Source organism: Scyliorhinus torazame, chromosome 5 (assembly GCF_047496885.1).
Source record: "Scyliorhinus torazame isolate Kashiwa2021f chromosome 5, sScyTor2.1, whole genome shotgun sequence".
NCBI lineage: Eukaryota > Metazoa > Chordata > Chondrichthyes > Carcharhiniformes > Scyliorhinidae > Scyliorhinus > Scyliorhinus torazame.
Genome location: NC_092711.1, coordinates 108,692,559 through 108,719,060, shown reverse-complemented (window position 1 = coordinate 108,719,060; position 26,502 = coordinate 108,692,559). Strand labels below are relative to the sequence as shown.

Below are 26,502 nucleotides of genomic sequence, written 5' to 3'. Positions count from 1 at the left end.
GAGATCGATTTCTGAGTGTCATGAACTCAACAATAGATATGCAATGGAAATATATTAAAGAATGAATTAGCAGCGGGAGAAAATGAAGCGAGAATATTAAAAATATATCCTGGATTAATAAACAATCTAATTATATTTATTTGCTCTATCCCCGTAGATACCACAGAGCGCATCTGGACTGAAGACAATGAGGATGATAACGGCAACATCTGGACAACCGCTTCCACATTCATCACCCTGTTCATCCTGAGCATTTCCTACAGCGCTGCAGTCACTCTGGTGAAGGTGAGAAGATTCAATCCACTCACACTTCAAACTGACAGAAGCCGTTTCAAAAATCTCTAAATGTTTGATTGATTAAAAACTCTAACATCAATGTCCCTGATCATAAACATCTGCTTCATCATTCTCTCTCTCTTTTACAGATCAAGTGATCGGTTGACATTCGGACGCTGTAGATTTTCCTCAGCTGTTTATTATGATCTGTGTGTGACACAAATACAATATCTCCTCTTGGTGACTCTAACAGTAAAATCCTCTCAGTTTATTATTCTGCATCTGCAACTGAGACAATCTGGGACAGTATTTCTGTTTTCAGTTTAAAATGTACAAGATAATTTTGGCTGTAATGTAATTGTAGCTAGTAATTTCACTCAATCTCATGTCTAAGTAAAGAACTTATCTCGTACCTTATTTACAACAGTTGCCTTCCCTTTATGTTGAGCTCCTGTTCTCTCTTTCTTGTGTCTGTTACAGTTGTACATACATTTGGCAGCTCAGAGGGCATGTGTTCTGTTCTCACTGTGACCCTCAATCGTTATGTTCCCTTTTGTTAACTTCAAAATTAACTTTTGTGTAATATTTTCTCTGACTTTTTAATAAATATTGAATGAAAAATGAAGAAATAAAGACTTTGCTGAACTCCTTTCTCTCAGGCCCATCGGCACCGCTCCATTTTCCCGATTACACAGTTTTCTCCCCTTTCCCAGACAGATATTTCTCACCAGTCCTGTTTGGGATGTGTCTGAACTCAAGGCCCCTCAGTGAAAGAGCCACTGCGCCACCAAGCGGCCCATCCGGGTTATGCCGCCTTCACCTTTGCCTTATTTTGTTAAACTCCAGAGCCAGTTAAAGAATTCCACAGATTCACTACCCTCTGAGAGAAGAAATGTCTCCTCATCTCTGTCCTAAATTTGAGATCCCTTACTCTGAGATTATGCCCTTTGGTCCTAGACTTTCCCACAAGAGGAAACAATGTGATTTTTCAGGCTGTGTAACTGGTTAAAGCTCTTTCCACAGTCAGTTCACTGGAACACACTCACTCAGGTGTGTGTGTGTCTCGGGGCTTTTCCAGTCACACTGATGTTTGAAATCTCTTCCCACAGTCAGAACAGACAAGCACATTGACAGTTTGTGATATTTACATCCTAATGAATTGAGTGACTGTCAGATCTTGATGTTATATTTGGTTCGAGTTGCCCAGCTGCCAATCCTCCCATTCCAATGCCTGAAAAAGAAGGTTACAAAACTGATCACTCTAAGAATAGGGTAGAAATTCACAACAGACCATTCTAGTTTCTATTGAACCTTCTTTCCTCTCTTGCTTTCTCCAAGCATGTGGTCCAGTCAAATTAAAAGACCAAAATCAGCAAGTCCCAACAAAAGTGTCACTGCCTGTGCGGAGTCTGCCCGTTCTCCCCGTGTCTGCGTGGGTTTCCTCCGGATGCTCCGGTTTCCTCCCACAGTCCAAAGATGCGCAGGTTCGGTGGATTGGCCATGCTAAATTGCCCTTATGTTAGATGGGGGTTGCTGGGTTATAAGGACAGGGTGGAGGTGTGGGCTTAAGTAGGGTGCACTTTCCAAGAGCTGGTGCAGACTCGATGGGCCGAATGGCCTCCTTCTGCACTGTAAATTATATGATTGTACCTCTATGATTATTGAACAATCAGCGAGTCAGCCTGAGCCTGTGTCCGATCTCACCAACTGTAGCCGTCAGAATGCCCGGGTGATTGACGGCAGATCCGGACCAATACGAAGCGGAGGGGCGGGGCTGAAGGACCGACCGGGAGCAGCTCGTCCTCCAACCAATCAGAGTGAATGAGGGGCGGGCCCGTTGTGATTTAAGCATGCGCAGTGTGGGTAATGGCGATGCAGAAGAACGTTTTTTTCTGATCAGAAATTGGTGAGAGGCGTTTAACAATATGGAGGGAGCGAGAGATCGCGGGGGTGGGCGGAAATGTTGTGTAAAGCTGTTGAAATCGCAAACCTCGGAAAGGTTTACGGCACCATATTTGTACCGAGCGGAGCTGCAGCTCCTCATCTTCGGCTCGGGTTAACGGCCGCCATCTTTATTGGATATGCATGAGGGCGCATGCGCGTTTGTTGTCTTTGTCAGGGCGATGTTTCAACGAGTGGGAGGAGCTTGTTCTCCATTGTTCAGAATGGAGACAACTTGTCCATCAAACTGGATTAGTCTTTGAGTCCCAATGTCTTATTGATGATACAAACTTTCAGAATTGGAGCCGGTGGGTGGCCGGGGAGCGATAGAAGCTGCGGAGTGAGCTGGGAGGCTTCATAAATACCCCGTGGAGGCTTCAACTCCCGAGGAAAATGTTAACGGTCCCGTCTTAAACAGCACCAAACAGAGAGCTGAGCGGTGACAGGCCCGGAATACCGGCCGCCATCTTTACAGAGGACAAGGTGCCGCAGGGTAGGGGCTGGTTTAGCACAGTGGGCTTAAGACAGCTGGCTTGTAATGAAGAACAAGACCAGCAGCGCGGGTTCAATTCCCATTCCAGGCTCCCCGAACAGGCGCCGGAAAGTGGCGACTAGGGCCTTTTGACAGGAACTTCATTGAAGCCTCCTTGTGACAATAAGGGATTATTATTATTTTGCGCTGCATGTCTGCACCGGATGCCAACTCTTCCAGATTGACTGACTGGATTCTCCGGGATTTTATTTTAATCATTTGTGGGAGTCACTGGCTGGGCCAACATTTATTGCCCATCCCTAATGTTCCTTAAAACGAGTGGCTTGCTCGGCCATCTTGGAAAACATTTAAAGAATCAACCATATTGCTGTGGTTTGGAATCGTGTCGGCCAGACCAGGTAAGGATGGCAGATTTTCTTTTCTATTCATTCACGGGATGTGGGTGTCACTGGCTGGGCCAGCATTCACTGCCCATCACTAATTGCCCTTGAACTGAGGGCATCTCAGGGCATTTTAAGGGTCAACCAGCTGACTGTGGATCTGGAATCACCTGTAGGCCAGACCAGGTAAGATAAGAAGATTTCCTTCACTGAAGGACATGAGTGAACCAGTTGGTTCTTTGCAACAATTGACAATGGTTTCATGGTCATCAGTAAACTTTCAATGAGGGCAGCACGGTGGCGCAGTGGTAGCCCTGCAGCCTCACGGCGCCGACGACCCAGGTTCGATCCCGGCTCTGGGTCACTGTCCGTGTGGAGTTTCCACATTCACGCTGTGTTTGCGTGGGTTTCGCCACCACAACCCAAAAGATGTGTAGGGTAGAGAGATTGGCCATGCTAAATTGCCCCTTAATTGGAAAGAATGAATTGGGTACATTAAATTTATTTTTTTTAAAGTAAACTTTCAACAAATTCAAATTTTACCTTCTGCCTTGGTGAGATTCATGTCTGGGTGTCTGGAAAATCATTGGGACAGTACAAAATATTTTTGTGACACTGGAACATGATTAGGACAGTAAAAATATTAATTTTGGGTCTCTGGAAAATCATTAGGGCAGTAAAAAATATTTTTGAACATTTCTGTTCAGCGGATATAAAAATATTGAAAATGGGATGAAGGTTGTTTGGCTGACGGTCAATCACTGTCCTTTTTAAAAATAAATTTCGAGTGCTCAATTAATTTTTTCCAAATAACGGGCAATTTAGCCTGTCCAATCCACCTAATCTGCACATCTTTGGGTTGTGGGGGTGAAACCCACGCAAACAATGTGCAAACTCCACATGGACAGTGACCCAGAGCCCGGATCGAACCTGTGACCTCAGCGCCGTGAGACAGGAGTGCTAACCACTGTGCCACTGTGCTGCCCTAGTCAAACACTGTCCTGTAAGGTAATGAGTCCTTTTGCTTCCCAATTGGCCGAGGAAGGCAGTGTGTCACAAGGATGGATGTGTTGACCGATTAATGGCTGGAGGATGGGGGCAGGTCATGTGATCGAACCTCCAGGAATACATTTAATCAAATTTGGCAAGTGAGAATGTTGTGAATTTCTATCCTAAACTGACAATGAGGTTTCTGTAAATTTACAGGATACTGGCAGAGGACATTTAACAGAAGGGAAACGCAAACCAAATGCCACATTGCAATCTGTGAGTCACTCGGTTCATTAGAAGCTGAATTTCAGCAGCATCTGGGTGTGGAAGGTAAATGGTTTGTCTGTTCTGTCTGTGAGGGATGATTTCTGGTCTCAGTGTGACTGGAAAAGCCCCGAGATTCACAAACCCTCGTTCAGCCAAACCTGGAGAACTGTGTTCAGTTCTGGGCAACAAACCTGAGGAAGGATAGAATGGAGTGTAGCACAGATTTACCTGAGTGATATCTGAACCCTCCGGGGTTAAAATACAAGGCGAGATTAGACAAAAATGTCAGTGTCAGCTGGCAGCACGGTGACGCAGTGAGCAGCACTGCTGCCTCACAGAGCCGGGGTCCCAGGTTCGACCCCGGCTCTGGGTCACTGTCCATGTGGAGGTTTCACATTCTCCCCGTGTTTGTGTGGGTTTCGCCCCCGCAACCCAAAGATAAAAGATGTGCAGGGTAGGTGGATTGACCACGCTAAATTGTCCCTTAATTGGAAATAATGAATTGGGTACTCTAAATTTATTATAAAATATATATATTTTAAATTATGGGCAGAGAAGGGCATTCAGTCCATTGAGTCCATGCTAGCTCTCTAATCGGCACGGTGGTTAGCACTGTTGCTTCCCAGCGGCAGGGACCCGGGTTTGATTCCCGGCTTGGGTCACTGTCTGTGCGGAGTCTGCACGTTCCCCCCGTGTCTGCGTGGGTTTCCTCCAGGTGCTGCGGTTTCCTCCCACAAGTCCCGAAAGACGTGGGTGTTAGGTGAATTGGACATTCTGAATTCTCGCTCAGTGCACCCGAACAGGCCCCGGTGTGTGACGACCTGGGATTTTCACAGTAATTTCATTGCAGTGTTAATGTAAGCCTACTTGTGACACTAATAAATATTATTATTATCTGGAGCAATCCAGTCAGAGTCATTCTCCTGCTCTGTCTCTGTATCCTCACAGCTTTATTTCTCAAAGGTTTCTCCCCAATTTAAAAAAAAAAAAAATCATTTATTGTGTCTATTTCCAAACTCCATCATCGGCAGCAGGTTTACGGTCATTGCCACTGGCTGTGTAAAAACATTCTTCCTCATACCTCCTGGACCATTTACATGCATAGATACGGAGCAACGTAGAAAATAGGAGCAGGGGGCTATTTGGCCCTTCGAGCCTGCACCACCATCCATTGGTCAGAGCTTATTAGGCTCAATAGCCTAATCCCGCTTTCCCCCATATCCTTTGATCCCCTTCACCCTCAGTGCTGTATCTAACTACTTCTTGAAAACATGCAATGTTTTGGCCTTTATTAGTTCCTGTGGCGATGAATTCCATCGGCTCACCACTCTCTGGGTGAAGAAATTTCTCCTCATCGCCGTCCTAAATGGTCTACCCAGTATCCTCAGATTGTGATCCTTATTTCTGGACACACGCACTATCGGGAACATCCTTCCTGAATCTACTCTGTCTCGCCCTGTTTTTTTTTCAACATTAATTTGGAGTGCCCAATTCTTTTTTTGCAATTAAGGGGCCTATTTAGAGTGGCCAATCTACCGACCCTGCACATCTTTGGATTTATGGGGTTGAGACCCACACAAACACAGGGAGAATGTGCAAACTCCACACAGACAGTGACCCGGAGCTGTGATCGAACCCGGGTCCTCGGCGACAGGATGTAGCTGTGCTAGCCACTGTGCCGCCCACTTTTTATAGGTTTCTGTGAGAACCCCCCTCATTCGTCTGAACTCCAGCGAATATGGGCAGCATGGTAGCAAAGTGGTTAGCACAATTGCTTCATAGCTCCAGGGTCCAAGGTTCGATTCCCGGCTTGGGTCACTGTCTGTGCAGAGTCTGCACGTTCTCCCCGTGTGTGCGTGGGTTTCCTCTGGGTGCTCCTGTTTCCTCCCACAGTCCAAAGATGTGCAGGTTAGGTGGACTGGCCATGCTAAATTGCCCTTGATGTCCAAAATTTCCCTTAGTGTCGGGTGGGGTTACTGGTTTATGGGGATAGGGTGGAGGTGTGGGCTTGGGTAGGGTGTTCTTTCAAAGAGCCGGTGCAGACTCGATGGGCTGAATGGCCTCCTTCTACACTGTAAATTCTATGATATATGAATACAATCCTAACCAATTCAATCTAATCTGTTCATCTTTGAACTGTGGGAGGAAACCGGAGCACCCGGAGGAAACCCACACAGACACGGGGAGAAAGTGCAAACTCCACACAGTCAGGGTGGGAATTGAACCCTGGTGCTGTGAGGCAGCAGTGCTAAGCACTATGCCACCCCCTGTCTTGCAACCCTCAAGAGAAAAATATATCCTTATCCCCATCTGAATTGGGTGACCCCCTTGTTCCAGATTCTCCCACAAGAGGAAACATCCTCTCCACATCCACCCTGTCAAGACCCCTCAGGACCTTATATAGAGTTCAATCCAGGTTTTACCCCAAACTTTAAATCTGAGTCCCGGCTGCTTGTACGATCACTGAATGGAAACAGAGTTTCTTTGTCCACCTGATGGAAATCTGGTATAATCTTGTGTACCTGAATCAAATCTCCCCTCAACCTCCTTTGCTGGAACCATTCTGGTAAATCTCCTCTGCACCTTCTTCAAGAACCTTCACATTCTTCCTGAAGAGTGGTGACCAGAGCTTTATAAAGATTCATAGAATAGAATTAGAGCCATAGAATTCCTACAGTGCAGAAGGAGGCCATTTGGCCCCTCAAGTCTGCACTGATTCTCTGAAAGGGCACCCCGCCTAGGCCCACACCCCCACCCTGTCCATGTAACCCCATAGCCCCACCGAACCTGCACATCCCGGGACACTAAGGACAATTTATCAAGGTCAATCCACCTAACTGTCCCTTCTTTGGAGTGTTGGAGGAAACCTGAGCACAGGGTGGAAACCCACGCAGACATGGGGAGAAAGTGGTGTAACCTCCACACACACAGCCACCAAGTCCAGAATTGAACCTGGGTCACGGCACTGTGAGGCAGCAGTGCTAACCACCGTGCCACCAGAAACATAGTTTTGGTATCAATATTGCTGTTTATGAAGCTCAAGATCGAATTTGCTTTGCCAACTACTCTCTCGATATGTCTTGTGAGTATACAAAGTCCGTCTTCACCTCTTTCTCTCCTCCCAAAGAGGCCAGTTGGGTTTTTACAACAAACGAGACGTTTTCATGGTCACTTTTTTCCCCAGTGCCAGCCCCACAAATGACCAGATTCATTCAGCTCAATTTCACAACCTGCCTTTGTGTTTTTGTGGGTTCTCACTCACTCCCTTTTCAATCAGTTTCACAGGGTGTTCGAAGGGGAGGCTTCAAAGTCCGGAAACTCAAACCAAGCATCACATCAGGATCTGACAGAGTCGTCAATTTATCATATCCTGAATATCAGCAGATTTTGAACATGGAAGGAAAAAGCACCGTTCACAGTGAGGAGAAATCGTGCACGTGTTGTGTGTGTGGACGAGGATTCACTCGATCATCAGGCCTCACAAGCAACAAATGCAGTCACACTGAGGAGAAACCGTGGAAATGTGCGGACTGTGGGAAAGGATTCACATCACCATCCCAACTGGAAACTCATCGACGCAGTCACACTGGGGAGAGACCATTCACCTGCTCCAAGTGTGGGAAGGGATTCACTCAGGTATCCAACCTGATGAAACACAAGCGAGTTCACACTGGGGAGAGGCCGTTCACCTGCTCTCGGTGTGGGAAGGGATTCATCAATTCAACCAATCTGCTGACACACCAGAGAATTCACACTGGGGAGAGGCCATTCAGTTGCTCCGAGTGTGGGAAGGGTTTCACTCAGGTATCCAACCTGCTGAGACACCAGCGAATTCACACTGGGGAGAGACCATTCACCTGCTCCAAGTGTGGGAAAGGATTTACTCAAACATCGGACCTGCAGAAGCACCAGCGAATTCACACTGGGGAGAGACCATTCCAATGTCCAGACTGCGGGAAGTGCTTTAAAAGTTCTGGGGAACTGATGCTCCATCAACGTGTTCACACTGACGAGAGACCATTTAGATGCTCTCACTGTGGGACTGGGTTTAGAGAATCAACTCAGCTCACTGTACATCAGCGAATTCACACTGGGGAGAGGCTATTCACCTGTTCAGAGTGTGGGAAGGGATTCACTCAGTCATCCGTTCTGCTGAATCACCAGCGAATTCACACTGGAGAGAGACCGTTCACCTGTTCAGAGTGTGGGAAGGGATTCACGCAGTCATCCTCCCTACTGAGACACCAACGAGGCCACAAGTAACCATAGTGAATGGATTTTGCTGTTAACTCACATTCAGGACTGAACTACGTTCATTTGGATCTCTTTCTGCTGATAACAAACTTCAGCCCATTTACAGGGGCTAATATTCTGGCTAAAAGTCAAATAAATTAGATTTGTGTGAAATACGCAGTGTGTTGAAACTTTTTAATATCTCTGACACAAGTTAGTTCCTTTTGAAGTACTCTCGCTCTCCCCTGTCTCTTCCATCCTCACCTCCAACAAGAAGTGTGAGGAGCTTGTGGAGCTTCTTTGTGACTGAGATTGAGTAAATCCGATCAGCTGCCTCTGCTGCTTCCCTCCCTTCCACGAGCCCACCGGACCAAACTGTCTCTAAATGCCATCCTTTCCCGAGCACTGAACCCACATCTTTCTCTAGTTTCTCTCCCATCTCCACTCATGCCCTCTCAGAGCTCATCTTGTCCATGAGACTCCGCTTCTGCTCCATCGACCATAGTCCCACTCAGCTGATCAGCCAACTACCCTGTGTCCAATGATATTGTCAACATTTCTCTCTTCAGGTACTGTCCCTCTGTCCTTCAAATCTGCCATCATCAACCCCTCAATAAAACAAACCCTTGACCCTGCCATCCTTACAAATTACTGCCCCGTCTGCAACCTCCCTCTCCTCTCCAAACTCTTTCAATATGTTGACACCTCCCAAATCTTTGTCCGTCTTTCCCCGAACGCCCATGTTTGAATCCCTTCAATCAGGTCTCTGCCCTGTCACAGTGAAATACAAGAAACAAACAGAATCTTACCCGGAGAGAAGACAGACAATCCTGGAGCTTGGATACAAGGGCAGCACAGTGGTTAGCACTGTTGATTCACAGCACCAGGGACCTGGGTTCGATTCCTGGCTTGGGTCACTGTCTGTGCGAAGTCTGCAAGTTCTCACCGTGTCTGCGTGGGTTTCCTCCGGGTGCTCCGCTTTCCTCCCACATCCAAAGATGTGCAGGTTAGGTGGATTGACTATGCTAAATTGCCCTTCGTGTCGAAAAAAGTTAGGTGAGGTTACGGGGTTAGGGTGGAGGTGTGGGCTTAAGTAGGATGCTCTTTCCCAGGGCTGGTACAGACTCAATGGGCCGAATGGCCTCCTGCACTGTAAATTCTCTGATTCTATGAGGTGAGATTGTCCTTTCTGAGCTCCAGCCAGGTGATGTTAAACACTCAGGCGGGAAAGACAAAAGACAAAAATCTACAACGTGTTTAAAACAGCTGATTTATTTCGCCAATATCTAGAATGTTAAACTCCAGTCCCTTCGAGGTTATTATCATCAGAAACAAACTCCAACCAACAGAGTAAAAACCTCAAAGTTTCGGTACAGATAGAGGCCATTTGGCCCATTGTGTGAGTGCTGGCTGAAGTAGAGCTATTCAGCTTAATCCCATTTTGCAGATCTCCGTTGATTGCCCTGTATGTTCCAGTCCTTCAATTGGATATCCAAGACATTTATTTTAAAGTGATCGGGATTTCTGCTTCTATGACCCTATCAGACAGCGAGTTCTAGACTCCCACCACTGAAATGACTGCCCTGATTGAAATTGGCTTTTCTAGTTAGCTATCGATGATCCCGAGCCACGTGCCAATTGGCATAGGGTTGAGAAAATTAGAGAAGTTAACACGTGGCTAAAGGAGTGGTGCGGGAAAGCGGGATTCCATTTCATGGGGCATTGGCATCAGTACTGGGGCAGGAGGGACCTGTACCGTTGGGACGGTCTTCACCTGAACCATTCTGGGACCAGTGTTCTAGCGAATAGGATAAATAGGTTGGTCACAAGGACTTTAAACTAGCAAGTTGGGGGGAAGGGAAGTGTAAAGCTATGGACAGTATAATGGTTAATGGAGAGCAAGGCAGCAGGTTACGTGACAGGTTATTATGTAGAGATATGGGTTCAAAGACAAGGAAAATTAAGAGAAAGGGAAAGAGGAAAAATAAATTGTGAAAAGTTACTGATCAAGGTGTTAGGATTCATAACAAAGACATAAAAAGCAGCATAAGTGTACTTTACCTGAATGCTCGTAGTATACGAAATCAGGTAAATGAGTTGATGGCGCAAATCATCGTGAATGACTATGATTTAGTGGCCATGACTGAAACATGGTTAAAAGATGGTCACGACTGGGAGTTAAATATCCAAGGGTATCAGACTATACGAAAGGATAGAATGGACGGTAAGGGCGGTGGTGTTGCTTTGTTGTTTAAGGATGGCATCCGGGCAATAGTAAGGGATGATATTGGTGCTATGGAGGACAAGGTTGAATCAATTTGGGTGGAAATCAGGAATAGTAAGGCGAAAAGGTCACTGATAGGAGTAGTCTATAGGCCACCAAATAGTAACAGGATGGTAGGGCAGGCAATAAGCAAAGAAATAACGGATGCATGTAGAAATGGTACAGCGGTTATCATGGGAGATTTCAATCTGCATATTGATTGGTTTAACCAGGTTGGTAAAGGAAGCCTTGAGGAGGAGTTTATAGAATGTGCCCAGGATAATTTCCTGGATAATTTTCCTATCTTTAAATCAAGCAGGATTAATGGACATGTATCTTTAAATCAAGCAGGATTAATGGACAGGTATCTTTACGTCAAGCAGGATTAATGGACAGGTATCTTTAAATCAAGCAGGATTAATGGACATGTATATTTAAATCAAGCAGGATTAATGGACATGTATATTTAAATCAAGCTGGATTAATGGACATGTATCTTTACATCAAGCAGGATTGATGGACATGTATATTTAAATCAAGCAGGATTAATGGACATGTATATTTAAATCAAGCAGGATTAATGGACATGTATATTTAAATCAAGCAGGATTAATGGACATGTATATTTAAATCAAGCAGGATTGATGGACAGGTGCCTTTAAGTTGAGCAGCAAAATTCCGAACTTACTGGAGAGAACACTAGTTCCTGCTGGTTTGAATGCTGATGTCTATGGCTGGAGGTGACAGTCTCCTCGGAATGGATTACTGATCCCAGATCAGGAGGATGGTGATATCCGGGGCTGGACGTGACAGTGTCTTCGGAATGGATTACTGATCCTAGATCAGGAGGATGGTGATCTCCGGGGCTGGAGGTGATATCTCCTCAGAATAATTTACTGATCCCGGATCAGGAGGCTGCAGATCTCCATGGTTGGAGGTTCTTATCATTTATTTAACTATTAATTTTTTATTTTCTTAATATAAATTTAGAGTAACCAATTATTTTTATTTCAAATAAAGGGGCTATTTAGCCTGACCAATCCACCTAACCTGCACATCTTTTAAGTTGTGGGGGTGAAACCCACGCAGAGACTGGGAGAATGTGCAATATCAGCAGAATCAAACCGGATATTGTCAGACAATCAATTCTGGGCGTGACTAACAGCAGCAAAAGTAACAGAATCCAATCCCTGATGTCACTTGTGAACTCGCTGATGTCACCGTTCTTTAGGTGCCTCAGTGAATCTCTTCCTTTTCCCCACACAGAGCAGGTGAATGGCCTCTCCCCAGTGTGAATTCGCTGGTGCATCACCAAGTTGGACTTTGTGAATCCCTTCCCACACACGGAGCAGATAAACGGCCTCTCTCTGGTGTGACCTCGCTGGTGTTCAATGAGGTTGGATGAAGACCTGAAATTCTTTCCAGAGGATGTGCAGCTGAACGGCCTCTCTGGGATGTGAACTCCCTGGTGGTACTAGAGGCTGGATATCCGAGAAAATTCCTCCCCACACAGGGAGCAGGTGTACGGCTTCTCCCCAGTGTGAACTCGCTGGTGTACGGTGAGGTTGGCTGAAGACCTGAACTTCTTTCCACAGGGAGTACAGTTGAATGGCTTCTCCTCAGTGTGAATAAGCCGGTGTGTTAGCAGGTGAATCTCTTCCCAAACTCTAAGCAGATGAATGGCCTCTTCCTGGTGTGATCTCGCTGGTGTATTGCAAGGCCTGCTAATTGAGTACACCCCTTCCCAAACACTGAGCATGTGAATGGCTTCTCACCAGTGTGAATGCGTTGATGGTTTCTCAACAGGGATAGGTTATAGAATCCTTTCCCACAATCCTCACATTTCCAAGGTTTCTCTATGGTGCTGGGCTCAGTGTGGCTGCATCAATGGATTTCCAGATGGGATGGATAATTGAATCCTTTACCACAGTCCTCACATTTCCACAGTTTCTCCATAGAGCCGGGGACAGTTAAAGCAATGACCATATACCAAACACATTTAATATTTCTCCACACTGTCACTGGTGCACTGAGAAACTATTGACGCATTTACACTGGGGAGAAGCCGTTCACTTGCTCAGTGTGTGGGAAGGGGTTTACTCAATTAGCCAGCCTAACATTAAAGCTTTTCCCACAGACAGCAAGGCAATAAATGTATTTTTCTAGATTCAAAGGTCCATGATATTCAGATCCTGATTAATCGAGTGCCTGTGTCAGATCTTGATCTGATGTTTGGTTTGAGTTTCTCATCTGCAAATCCTTCCCCATAAATATCCTGCTAAAGGAGTTTACAAGAGTACCCAGTGTCAGTCCAGGATAGAAATTTTGAACATTAATTCCAGTTTCTGTGGAACATTTCTTCCCTCTCGTTCCCCCAGAACTGTAAATCCCTGCCCCACGCACACTCCCTCTTCATTGGGCTGAAATCCAAAAATGTTTTGGCAAATTATTTCCGGATCCTTTTAACGATCTGGAGATAAATTCACTCATGATTTGTGACAAAATATGAATCTGAATGTGCAAAGATGTGCAGGTTAGGTGGATTGGCCATGATAAATTGCCCTTAGTGGCCAAAATTGCCCTTCGTGTTGGGTGGGGTTACTGGGTTATGGGGAAAGTGTGGAGGTTGGGTAGGGTGCTCTTTCCAAGAACCGGTGCAGACTCGATGGGCCGAATGGCCTCCTTCTGCACTGTAAATTCTATGAAATCTATGAATCACCCTAATTGAGCAGACACAATAACAGACGTTAACCTTGTGTCCAGAACTGACTGTGTTAAGATTTTCTCAGTGGAGCCTCAGTCAACATCACTGAGTCTAACTTTAAATTCCAGATGTTATTAATTGAATGGATTGGAGCCCATGTCCCCAGAACATTCTCCTGTCTCTCTGGGTGACTAATGCAGTATCTCCCCCACCCCCCCTGGTCTCTATGAGGTTGTTTGTGGAGAGAAGAGGAAGCGGCGGATAGTCACGAACCTGGAACCTCACAATATCCAGGGAATGATTGACGGCATATCCGGGCCAATAGGGAAAGAGGAGGCGGGACTGGAGGACTGAGCGGGAGTGACTGGTCCTCCAACCAATCCGAGTGAGCGAGGGCCGGGCTGGGCTCGGGCGTGTGAGGCATGCGCAGCGTGATTAATGGCGGCGCAGAGACGGTTCTTTCTCGGTACGATAATCCGCAGAGGTGGGTACGGCGGAACCGGGGGGAGCTATGGATCAAGCGGGCCGGGGGGGGGGGGGGGGGTGTGTGTGTGGAGAAGCTTTGTAAACATGTTATATGAACCGCAAACTCATGAAAAATAACCGACCGATATCCGGGATGGCCCCCCGCCCTTTGCACAGAGCAAGGCCTCAGTTCCAAACGCCATCTTTGTCGGGGGCACTGGTAGCAGGGCGGCGCGATCCCCATCTTTATTGAAGATACTGACAGCGAGGGCGCAAGCGCACCCGCCATCTTTGTTAGGGGCAATATTTTTCAAATTTACCCAGTAACAGAGCGTGAACAAATTGTTCATTAAACTGCTTCACTCTTTCGCCTCCAATTTGTTATCGATAACGCCGAACAATGATATGAGGTCAATGACAATCATTTGTATTCATATTGTGTCTTTAACAGAATAAATCTGTCTATAAAACCAAAAGGAAAAGATGATGGTTTCTCCAGCAGATAAACTGACACTAAAGTGGAGCCGGGCAATGTAACTGAGGTGGAAATAGGTGGACTTGGTGATGATGTGGATATGTGGTCAAAATATGTCCTTCAGCCTCAGACAGTTAACAAGTAGAGGGATGGAGTTAGTGGTTAGAGAGGGAAATGTGTGATGGTGACTGGAGAGAATGGCTTCAGCTTTTCCAATGTTTAAAGGCTGGAAATTTCTGCTCCTGCAGCACTTGATGTCAGACAAGCCAGCACAGTGTGTGTGAGTTGGAGATGAACTAGGAGGTGATGATCTTCACTTGCACCTCCTACCCGGGTGCATCCAGGCAGTGGAGGTTGATGGATTAGAAGATTCTGTCAGAGTTTTGGTGAAGCTGTAGATGTAGAAAATCCCTCTCTTTCACCCTCTGTTTCTTGCACCCCTCTCACTCCCTGTCTCTTCCTCTCACCCCCTTCTGTCGATGCTAGATTATGTGTGATCCAAGATTGAGTGGTGGGATCCATTCCGTGAACAACATTAGTAAACCAGCCTGATTTTTATGACAATGAGGCAATTTTCACAGTCACTTTCCTCGTGCCGACCTCACAAATTACCAGATTCATTCAGCAGAATTTTACAACTTGCCTTTGTGTTTCTGTGGGCTCTCTCTCACTTCCTTTTTTCTTTTTGAAATCTGTATCACAGGATATTAGAAAGGGGAGGATTTGCAGTCAGGAAACTGAAACTAAAGATCATATCAGGATCTCATGGACGCGCCCAATCTATTGCAACCTGAATATCATCGTGTTTTGAAGATGGAAGAAAAAAGCACCATTCACAGTGAGGAGAAACCGTACACGTGTTCTGTGTGTGGACGAGGGTTCAATCGATCATCTGGCCTTTCAAAACATAAATGTAGGCATGATGGGGAGAAGCCGTGGAAATGTGAGGACTGTGGGAAAGGATTCAATTACCCATCAGAGCTGGAAATTCATCAGCGTGGTCACACCGGGGAGAGGCCATTCACCTGCTCGGACTGTGGGAGGAGATTTACTAAGTCATCCATCCTGCTGACACACCAGCGCACACACAGTGGGGAGAAGCCATTCACCTGCTCTGACTGTGGGAAGAGATTTACTCAGTCATCCACCCTGCAGAAACATCAACGAATACACACTGGGGAGAAACCATTCACCTGTTCTGTGTGTGGGATGGGATTCAGTCAGTCATCCACCCTGCTGACACACCAGCGAATACACACCAGGGAGAAGCCATTTACCTGCTCTGAGTGTGGGAAGAGATTCTCTCACCAATCCACCCTGCTGACACACCAGCAGGTTCACACTAGACAGAGACCGTTCATCTGCTTCGAGTGTGGGAAGGGATTCATTAATTCATCACACCTGATGGTACACCAAAGAGTTCATACTGACGAGAGACCTTTTAAATGTCTGGACTGCAGGAAGTGTTTTAAAACCTCGCAGGAACTGGTCTCCCATCAACAGGTTCACACTGATGAGAAACCGTTCAGGTGCTCTCACTGCGGGACTGGGTTCAGACGATCGTCTCATCTCACTGTACACCAGCGCACTCACACTGGGGAGAGGCCATTCATCTGCTACAAGTGTGGAAAGAGATTCACTCAGTCATCCGCTCTGCTAAGACACCAGCGAGTTCACACTGGGGAGAGGCTGTTCATCTGCTCTGATTGTGGGAAGAGATTCATTCAGTCATCCAACCTGCTGACACACCAACAAGTTCACACCGGGGAGAGACAGTTTACCTGTTCCTCGTGTTGGAAGTGATTTTCTCGTCATCCGCCCTGCTGAGACACCAGCGAGTTCACTGGTAACTACAGTGATTGGATTTTGTTGTTACTCACATTGAGAACTGAGCCCTTTCATTGTAATCTGTTTCTGCTGATGTTAATACATTTCAGACCAGTCATAGAGACAAATATCCTGGACAAAAATCAAATATGCCATCTATGTGTTAAACATGCTGTATCGTGTATTTTTAATATCTGAAGTGTTCTCCTTTTGAAGGGTTCTCCCCTCCCCTGTCGTCTCCATTTTCACCTCCGACAACAAGTGAGGAACTCATGGAGCTTATTTATCATTAAGATTGAGACAATCCAATCTGCTGCTTCCCTCCCTCCCACTAGCCCACTGGACCAAACTGTCTCTAAAGTCCCCCTTGTCCATGATCTGAACTCACATCTTTCTCCAGTTTCTCTCCTGTCAAACCCGATCATTGATCATCCTGTCCATGAGACCTTCCGGATTCTCCCTTTACCATTTTCCCACTAAATTACTGATCACTCAACTCCCCACATTATCTGATATTGTTAATGGCTCTGTCTCTTCTGGTTCTGTCCCTCCCACCATTAAATTCACTCTCATTCAACCGGGAAAAAAAACCTTTGACCCCCATCATCCTGGCAACCTACCGTTCCATCTCCATTCTCCCTTTTCTCTCCAAGTCCCTGTACTCGGTGTCCCCCAAGGATCTATCCTCAGCCCCTCCTATTTCTCATCTACACGCTGCCACTCGGTGACATCATCCCAAAGCACCATGTTATATTTCACATGTACACTGACATCACCCAGCTCTACCTCACGACCATCCCTCTCCATTCCTCCACTGTTACTAAATTATCAAACTGCTTATCCCACATCCAGTGCTGGATGGGCAGAAATTTCCTCCAATTAAAAATTTGGGAATATCAAAGCCATTGTCTTCAGTCACCATTAGAAATTCCATTCCCTAACCACCGAGTCCATCCCTCTCCCTGGGAACTGTCTGAGGCTGAACCACACTCTGCACAATCTCTGTGTCAGATTTGACCCCAAGATGAGTTTCTGACCCCATCTCCACACCATCACTAATACCAGATATTTCAATCTCCATAATGTCACCTGTGTCCATCCCCACCCCAGCTCATCTGATGCTGAAACCCTCATCCATGCCCCTGTTACCTTTAGACTTGATGATTCCAATACAGTACTGACCAGCCTCTCACATTCACCCCCACGGAAACGTGAGATCATCCCAAACTCTGCTGACTGTGGGCTTTCTCACACCAAGTAGTCCTGTTCACCCATCACCCCTGTGCTCACTGACCTACACTGGCTCCTTATGTAGGACAGCCTTGATTTTAAAATTCACATCCTCATCCTTGTTTGCAAATCCCTTCATGGCCTCATCCCTCCCTATCTCTGTAATCGCCAGTTTTACAACCCTCTGAGATATCTGCACTCTGCTCACTCTGGCCTATTTAGCATTCCCCATTTAAATTATTCCACCATCAATGTCAGGGCCAAGGCCGGAAACTGTGAAATTCCCTCTCTAAACCTCTCCGTCAACGGTGCAATTTTAAACAGTGTAGAATCAAATATCCCAGCGGTGGTGGGGGTGAAGGGTGGTAATGTCGACAATTGGGTGATTAAACTGTTGATCAAGCTGTTTTAAAAAAAAAAAAAGCTAATGGGGTCCTCAGTTTATTAATGTAGACATGGAGTGCAAATGCAAGGAAGCTATCGGGAATCTTTGTAAATTACTGACTACCCAGCAGTGTGGAAAATTACCCAGGTATGTCCTGTACACAAAGAGCAGGACAAATCAAACCCAGCCCAACACTGCCTCATCAGTCTTCTCTCAATCATCAGTAAGGTGATGGAGAGGCCATCAACAGTGCTATCAAGTGGCACTTGCCCAGCAATAACCTGCTCTTGGGTCATGTCTGTGCGGAGTCTGCACATTGAGTCTCCGGTTTCCTCCCAGAAGTCCCGAAAGACGTGCTTGGTAGGTGAATTGGACATTCTGAATTCTCCCGCAGTGTACCCGAACAGGCGCCGGAGTGTGGAGACTAGGGACTTTTCAAAATAACTTCACTGCAGTGTTACTGTAAGCCTAATTGTGACACTAATAAAGATTATTATCATTGATGCCAGTTTGGGTTTCGGCAGGGTCACTTAGCTCCTGATCTCATTACAGCCTTGGTTCAAACATGGTCAAAAGAGCTGAACTCCAAAGGTAATCTGAGAGTGACTGTTATTTAAACCAAGCCAGCATTTAACCAAGTATTGCATCAGGGAATCCGAGCAAAACTGGTGTCAATGGGAATCGGGGGAAACTCCGCTGGTCATAACTTGCACAAAAAAAGATGGTCGTGTTTGTTGAAGGTCAATTATCTCAGTTCCAGGACATCACTGCAGGAGTTTCTCATGGCAGAGTCCTAGGCCCAAAATCTTTATCAATGACCTGCCTTCCCTCATAACTTCAGAATTGGGGATGTTAACACTGCTTCTCACGGTGCCAAGGTTCCAGGTTCGATCCTGGCCCTGGGTCACTGTTCGTGTGGAGTTTGCACATTCTCCCCAAATTTTCCGTGGGTTTCGCCCCCACAACCCAAAAGATGTGCAGGCTAGGTGGATTGGCCACACAAAATGGCCCATTAATTGGAAAAAATTAATTGGGTACTCTAAAAAAAATTTTTTTAAAGAATTGGGGATGTTTGCATGTGACTAAATAATGTTCAGCACCATTCGCGGCTCCTCAGACACTGACGCAATCTGTCGAATTTGCAGACAGCAGGACACAGAGATGATAGGTAGAAAGTAATGAATAAGGTTTATTACGATACAAATCCAAACTCCTTCACTCCCCAAAGAATCTCCTTCCTTGATTGTTCCCAGACGAGGATTTTATGTGAGATGGGGCTCTCCCTGCTAAGGGGAAGCCCCCCTCCCTTAAAGGGGCAGTTCCTATTCTGGGGAGGTCATGGGAAATTGTATGGTCCTGTCCCGGGACCTCCATTGGGGTTATAACACAATCCATGTCCAAATGCAGCAAGACCTGGGCAATATCCAGGCTTGAGCTGAACGTGGCAAGTTACCTTCACACCACACAAGTGCCAGGCAATGACCGTCTCTAACGAGAGAGGATCTAATGATTGACCCTTAACATTCAGTGGCATTACCATCGCTGAACCTCCCACAATCAACATCCTGGGGGTTAGCACTGACCAGAAAATGAACTGGACTAGCCATATAAATATTGTGGCTACCAGAGCAGGTCGGAGGCCAGGAATCCTGCGGCACGTAACTCACCAAAGCCAGTCCACCATTTGCAAGGCACAGGTCAGGAGCATGATGGAATATTCCCCACTTGCCTGGATGAGTGCAGCTCCAACAACATTCAAGAAGCTTGACAACATCCAGAAAAAACAAGCCCATTTGATTGGCACCCCATCCACAAACATTCAATCTCACTACACCGGCGAACAGTAGCAGCAGTGTGTACCAGCTACAAGATGCACGATAACTCACCCAGGTTCATTTAGGCAGCACCTTCCAAACTCAACCTCTACCATCCAGAAGGACAAGAGCAGCAGATACATCGACACACCACCACCTGGAGGTTCCCCTCCAAGTTACTCGTGACTTGGAAATATATTAATGTTCCTTCACTGTCGCTGGGTCAAAATCCTGGATGTAGCCTCATCCTCGAGTTACAGAACAGACTTTCTCCTGTCAATATAGAGCTGCAGGATTGGACTGTGATTTGTTTATTGCTCATCTTCAGTTAATACAGTTTAGGAGTGATTTAAAACAAGCTTTTCAGACATGATGGTCTATTCATACATAAATGAGATGCTATAGGGCACAAACTGCATCCAACTAGGGCTGATTTACATCAGAAATAAATATTGGAATAAACATGGGTCCGGCATGGATGTGATTAACAGCAGCAATAACTGCAGAATCAAAAACAGTTAGGTGGGGTTACAGGAATAGGGTGGAGGCATGAGCTTAAGTAGGGTGCTCTTTCCAAGGGCCGGTGCAGACTCAATGGGCCGAATGGCCTCCTGCACTGTAACTTCTATGATATGATGATAAGGTGGAGTTGAACTCGTGTCTCTAGCCCACTGTGCCACCCCACATCTGTGGACACTAAGTGGCAATTTAGTATAGCCGATCCACTTAACCTGCACATCTTTGGATTGTGGGAGCAAACCAGAGCACCTAGAGGAAACGCACACAGACATGGGGAGAAAGTGTAAACAGTCTCCCAAGGCCGGAATTGAACTTGAGCCTCTGGTGCTGTGCCACCGAAGTACTTCACTCAGCCACCCCACATTTTGAGTTTACATTTGACTGGAGCTATTGGATTCTGCTGTCGTGTTGGAAAACTTTAGGGCATTTGAAATTCTCCACCAATTCCTACTCCATCTTTCTGATGGATAATGAAGGGTCTGTGCACATTCCCCCCCAATATCCACATCACAGCAAAAAAGATCACGAGTCACTAATTAGGATTTTCGATGGGGCTGTATTTACCCAGCATTCCCGCGGTAGTGAATGTCCCCCATTCACATCAGAGGAATATGCTGCGCAGGCGCAGTAGTGACCAGTATGGGAGCATGCGCAGTGCGAGTAATGGCGACGAGGAGAGTCGCTCATTTGTCGTCTCTGCAGCGGGAAGGATGCGGAAACTCTGACGGAACGATGGAGCCGGATCTGGAGAGGGAGGGTTTCTAAACACCTGGTGAGGGCCTCAAATCCAGAATCAGACTCTGCAAATCCCGCGTTTCCAGCTCCGGGTCTTTGTTTCCCCCAGACCGGGACAACACGTTTTAAAATCCATGCCCCGTTCTCGGGCTGCGCCTGTTGCCGCCCAGAGGAGTCTTTGGGCCATATATTTATATTCAGTGAGAGGTCGCAGTCTCCGTCTCGTTACCTGAAGGAACTGCTTCGCCATTTGGTTTGCACTTTAACCCCACGCTCCCAATCACTGCCCAGTGTGGAGGGGGCTGGGTAAGTCAGAGGATCTGCTCCTGGGCCTGGTTAAAGCAGCAGCCTGTAGATCGGCAGGGGGTAACTCCGCTGTCGGCCCCTCTTCTGTGGTCTTGTCGGTCCCTGGGTTGTCCTGGAGAGGGAGGGTGCGGTGTCTACCGGAACACTTGAGACCTTCCACACTGGCGGCCACCTCAGGGTGCAGAATGTCCCATAGACACTGGAAACAACATTCTGGTGTAGTTGAGAAGGAGGTTTGATTGGACCACAAGTTTGGGGAAACAAGAGAAAAACCCCATAGAAACTGGAATTGTCTGTTCTGATTTTCTATCCTGTACTAATGGTAACACTGACACTGTCAATGTCTTTTACAAGGTACAAGAGGACGTTGATTTGCAGATGGGGAACTCAGACCAAACATCACATCAAGATCTGACAGAGTCACTTAATTCATCAGGACCTGAATATCATCGGTCCTTGAATGTGGAAGGAGAAATTTTTGTTGGTTCTGTCAGTGGGAAAAAATTTCAAACATCAGTGTGACTGGAAAAGCACCGAGACCCACACAACACACACCCGAGTGCGAGTGTTCCAGTGAACTGAATGTGGAAAGACTTTAACCAGTTACACAGCCTGAAAAAACAGCACATCATTCATAACGGGGAGAAACTGTACACGTGTTCGGTGTGTGGACGAGGTTTCCATTGATCATCCAGTCTGGAGAGACACCAGGACTCGTACACAATGGAGAAACCGTGGAAATGTGGGGACTGTGGGAAGGGATTCAATTACCCATCCCTGCTGGAAATGCATCGACGCAATCACACTGGAGAGAGGCCATTCACCTGCTCTGTGTGTGGTAAGGGATTCATTCAGTCATCCCACCTGCTGACACATCAGCAAGTTCACATTGATGAGAGGCTGTTTAACCAGTCAGACTGTGATAACTCTAAAAGCTCCGAGGACCTGGTCAAGCACCAGGTTGTTCGCACTGAGAGACAGTTCAGCTGCTCTCACTGTGGGAAGCTATTCAAACGATCACAGAATCTCATTGAACACGAACGCACTCACACTGGGGAGAGACCATTCACCTGCTCTGTGTGTGGGAAAGGATTCACACGATCATCCCACCTCGCTACTCACAGACTGGTTCACAGTGATAACAGACCTTTCAAATGTACTGAATGCGAGAAGAGTTATAAAACCACAAGTGATCTGCTGATACACCAGCGGGTTCACAACAAGGAGAGGCCGTTCAGATGTACAGTGTGTGGGAAGGGATTTACTCAGTTATCTGGCCTCGAGAAACACCAGCGAGTTCACACTGGGGAGAGGTCATTCACCTGCTCCTTATGTGGAAAGGGATTCATTTATTTAACCAGCCTCCGATCACACCAACTTGTTCACTCGGATAAGAAACCTTTCAAATGTTCTGAATGTGAGAAGAGCTTTAAAACCACAAGTGTTCTGCTGAGACATCAGTGAGTTCACACTGGGGAGAGGCCGTTCACCTGCTCTGACTGTGGGAAGGGATTCACGCGCTCATCCCACCTGCTGACACATCAGCACACGCACACCGGGGAGAGACCGTTCACCTTCTCTGAGTATGAGAAGGGATTTACTCGGACAGCTCATCTGACGCAGCAACAGGTTGATAAATGTCTGCAGGGTTTGGATTCTGCTGTTCTTGCTGCTGTTAATCACATCCAGCACTGAACCATGTTCATTCTGACTGTTGGAGTTTGTTTTTGCTGATGTTAATAATCCCTATAACTGGACTGGAGTTTAATCTTCTGAATATATGTCAAGTGAACTAATATTGTTTCAGACACACTATTGAAACCTTCATTTCGCCAGGATAAGAAGAGATTAATTGGTGTCCTGTTACTGGCTGCTGCATTTTTGTGACCTTTCCTCCTTTCTAACTCGGGATTATTTCAGTTCTCACACCTTCAGTTACTCTCACAGCCAAGGCCCAGCTCCCCATCACTTCCAGTGTGTCTGAGTGAGCTTTGGCATCCAGGGGAGGTATTGGTAACAAACCCAGGATCACTAAACACAAAACCCAGTCATTTGTACTGGGGATCTGGTCAAGCACCAGGTTGTTCGCACTGAGGGGCAGTTAAGTTGTTCTCACTGTGGGAAGCTGTTTAAACGATCACAGAATCTCATTGAACATGAACGCACTCACACTGGGAGGAGTCACATGAAGGTGGTCAGTACAAATGATACAAGGACATCCAAAGAAAGGATCCTTACAAACTTCTGCACTGCGGACCACCTAAATCATATCAAATCTCTGGGAAAAGACGGCAATCGACCAGCCGTGTGGAGGCAGCACTGAAATTAGTTCAGTTTGTTTCAATTTGTACTGATGTGCTTGTCTCCCCAATCACTGAGGACAGTGATGTTTGTGGAGCCGCCTCCTCCTGTGATTTGTTTAATTATTCACCACCATGGAGATGTAGCAGGACTGCAGCTTTGATCTGAACCGCTGTGTGTGAGATCGCTTAACCCTGCCGAGAGCATGCTGCTTCTGCTGTTTAACACGTTTATAGTCTCCTGTTATAGGGTCACCAGATTGGAATCTGTTTCAGGGAAACCTGGTGCTGCTCTTGACATGTTCTCCCCCACTCCATGTTGAACCAGGGTTGGTCCCTTGGCTTGATGGTAATGGTAGAGTGAGGGATATGCTGGCCTATGAGCTTACAGATTGTGTTTAAGTATTGTGCTGCTGGTGGCTCACAGCACCTCATGAATGCCCAGTTTTGATCTGGATCTAATTTATTGTGCACCCCCCCAGAACTGGTTGACATCTCTCAATGCATAACCTCCCACGTTTCTGTGTTAAATTCCCTATTGCCACTTTATTGCCCACTCCACCAATCCACCTACATTGTTTTGGAAATGATAGCTATCCTCTACAATGTCCAGAATTCGGCCAATCTTTGTGTCATCTGCAAATTTCATAATCCTGCTCCCTACGTTCACGTCCAAATTATTATATAGCCCACACAGTAATGGTCCCAACACCGAGCCCTGTGACACAGCACTTGAAACAACTTTTCCAATTGCAAGGGCAGCCAATGACCCTTTGTTTCCTGTTACTGAGCCAATGTTTTATCCAGTTTGCCACATTGCACTGTATCCTACGGGCTTTCACCTTTGCCACGTGGGACTTTGTCAAACGCCTCTCTAAAATCTATGTGCTCAACATCTACTGCACTACCTTTATCAACACTTCTTGTCACTTCCTCAAAGAATTCAACCAAATTTGCGAGGCAAGAAATTCCGTTAACAAATCCATGCTGACTATCCTTGACTAGTCGATGCCTTTCTATGTGACAGTTAATCCTATCTCTCAGGATTCATTCTACTAATGGTGAGAATCAGCTCACGACCACAGGGTAAATGGAGTTGAAATCAGCCATGATTGAATGGCGGAGTGGACTCGATGGGCCGAATGGCCTTACTTCCACTCCTATGTCTTATGGTCTTCTGGTCTTATGGAGTGGGTGAAGTGAATAGTACAGATGTGTTGAAGGGGAAACTAGACAAACATACGAGGGAGAAGGGACTAGAGGATTACAATGAAAGATTTAGATGTGGAAAGATGGGAGGAGCTTGCGTGGAGCAGAAACTCCAGCAGGGACTGGTTGGGCTGAATGGTCTGTTGCTGTGCTGTATATCCTGTGTAATCGAGCTCTGAATTCACTGTGTTATTTCTGTTTGTGTCAGGAAGCAGCATGACGTTAAACTGAGGACTATAATCAAAATCTCCTAGGCCATTGTCCTTCCCACCCTGCTGTGTGGAGCAGAATCCTGGGGATGCTATAGGAGCTACAGCTCTGGAACTGTTCCAGCAAAGACTTCTGAGGACCATCATGAAAATTCAATAGCAGGACAAAAATCTCAAAACAACCTGGTTCCCCATCGTGCTGGGCTCAACAGCATGGAGACCATCCTCCAGAACATTCAACTGAGCGGCCAGGCCATATCTCTCACATGGATGACTATAAAATCCCCAAGCAGACCTTCAATGGGGATTGTCTCAGGGCAAACAACATCAAGGTGGTCATTACAAATGATACGCTTCCGGGTGCGGCGATGACCAGCTAAGTCGCACGTTTCGGCAGCTCCCGTTGGAACGGACTTTTGGGCTCTTGATAGGAGCCCCAACGGCAATTTTTAACAGCCAAAATCACTGTGCGGTGAAATAGAAGGGAATCCCCCCCGGATATATATGGAAAAAGGGGAGGATAGCGGCCGGATTGCAGTGGATCCTTTGGAGCAGGGGCAAGGAAGGGAAGCTCGAAGCAAGATGGCATCGGAAGGTGGCCGTTTGGTATGGGGCCCGGAGCAACAAGAGTTCCTGCGGCGCTGTGTGGAAGAGCTGAAGAAGGAGGTGTTGGCCCCGATGCTACAGGCGATTGAAGGGCTAAAGGAGGCACAGAGGACCCAGGAGCTGGAGCTTCGGGTCGTGAAGGCAAAGGCTGCTGAAAATGAAGATGAAATACAGGGCCTGGTGGTGAAGACAGAGACGCACGAGGCACAGCACAAAAGGTGTGTGGAGAGGTTGGAAGCCCTGGAGAATAATTCGAGGAGGAAGAATTTAAGAGTCCTGGGTCTTCCCGAAGGCGCAGAGGGGGCGGACGTCGGGGCATATGTGAGCACGATACTTCACTCGCTAATGGGATCGGAGGCCTTTGGAGGTGGAGGGAGCTTATCGAGTTCTGGCGCGAAGACCAAAGGCTGGAGAAATACCTCGAGCCATCGTGGTGAGGTTTCACCGCTACAATGACAGAGATGGTCCTAGGATGGGCGAAGAAAACTCGGAACTGTAGGTGGGAGAACGCGGTGATCCGCGTATACCAGGATTGGAGTGCGGAGCTGGCGAGAAGGAGGGCAAGTTTCAATCGGGCTAAGGCGGTGCTTCACAAAAAGAAGGTTAAATTTGGAATGTTGTAACTGGCGAGACTGTGGGTCACACACTAAGGGAAGCACCAATACTTTGAGATGGCAGAAGAGGCGTGGGCATTCATTGTGGACGAGAAGCTGGAATAGTCTGGCGAGAGAAAGAGCTTCTGGGATAAAGTGGTGGGGTGATTATGTGGGGCGAGGAAGGGGAAGGGCGAGGAAGGGGAAGGGGGGAATGATTTTTCAATTTGTTAGTTTTTCAATTCTGTAACTTTTCTCTCTTCCCCTCGTTGGGGGAGGGGG

The 26,502-nt window shown here is 46.7% G+C and overlaps 1 protein-coding gene and 1 long non-coding RNA gene across 2 annotated transcripts in view; both read left to right on the top strand.

The window, feature by feature from the left end:
- The window catches only part of LOC140417849 (uncharacterized), a 94,870-nt gene extending 78,372 nt beyond the window's left edge, over positions 1-16,498 (top strand). The window contains 3 exon segments of the mRNA XM_072501294.1: positions 4,297-4,410; positions 7,625-8,606; positions 15,579-16,498. Of these exon segments, the coding sequence (XP_072357395.1) occupies positions 4,297-4,410; positions 7,625-8,606; positions 15,579-16,290 (1,808 nt within the window). The 3' untranslated portion in view covers positions 16,291-16,498.
- A 4,363-nt stretch (positions 16,499-20,861) lies between these two features.
- Positions 20,862-23,099, top strand: LOC140419380 (uncharacterized). The gene is made up of 2 exons (XR_011945749.1): positions 20,862-21,034; positions 21,658-23,099. It is a non-coding gene; the product is annotated as an uncharacterized lncRNA (long non-coding RNA).
- Positions 23,100-26,502: the final 3,403 nt, after the last annotated feature.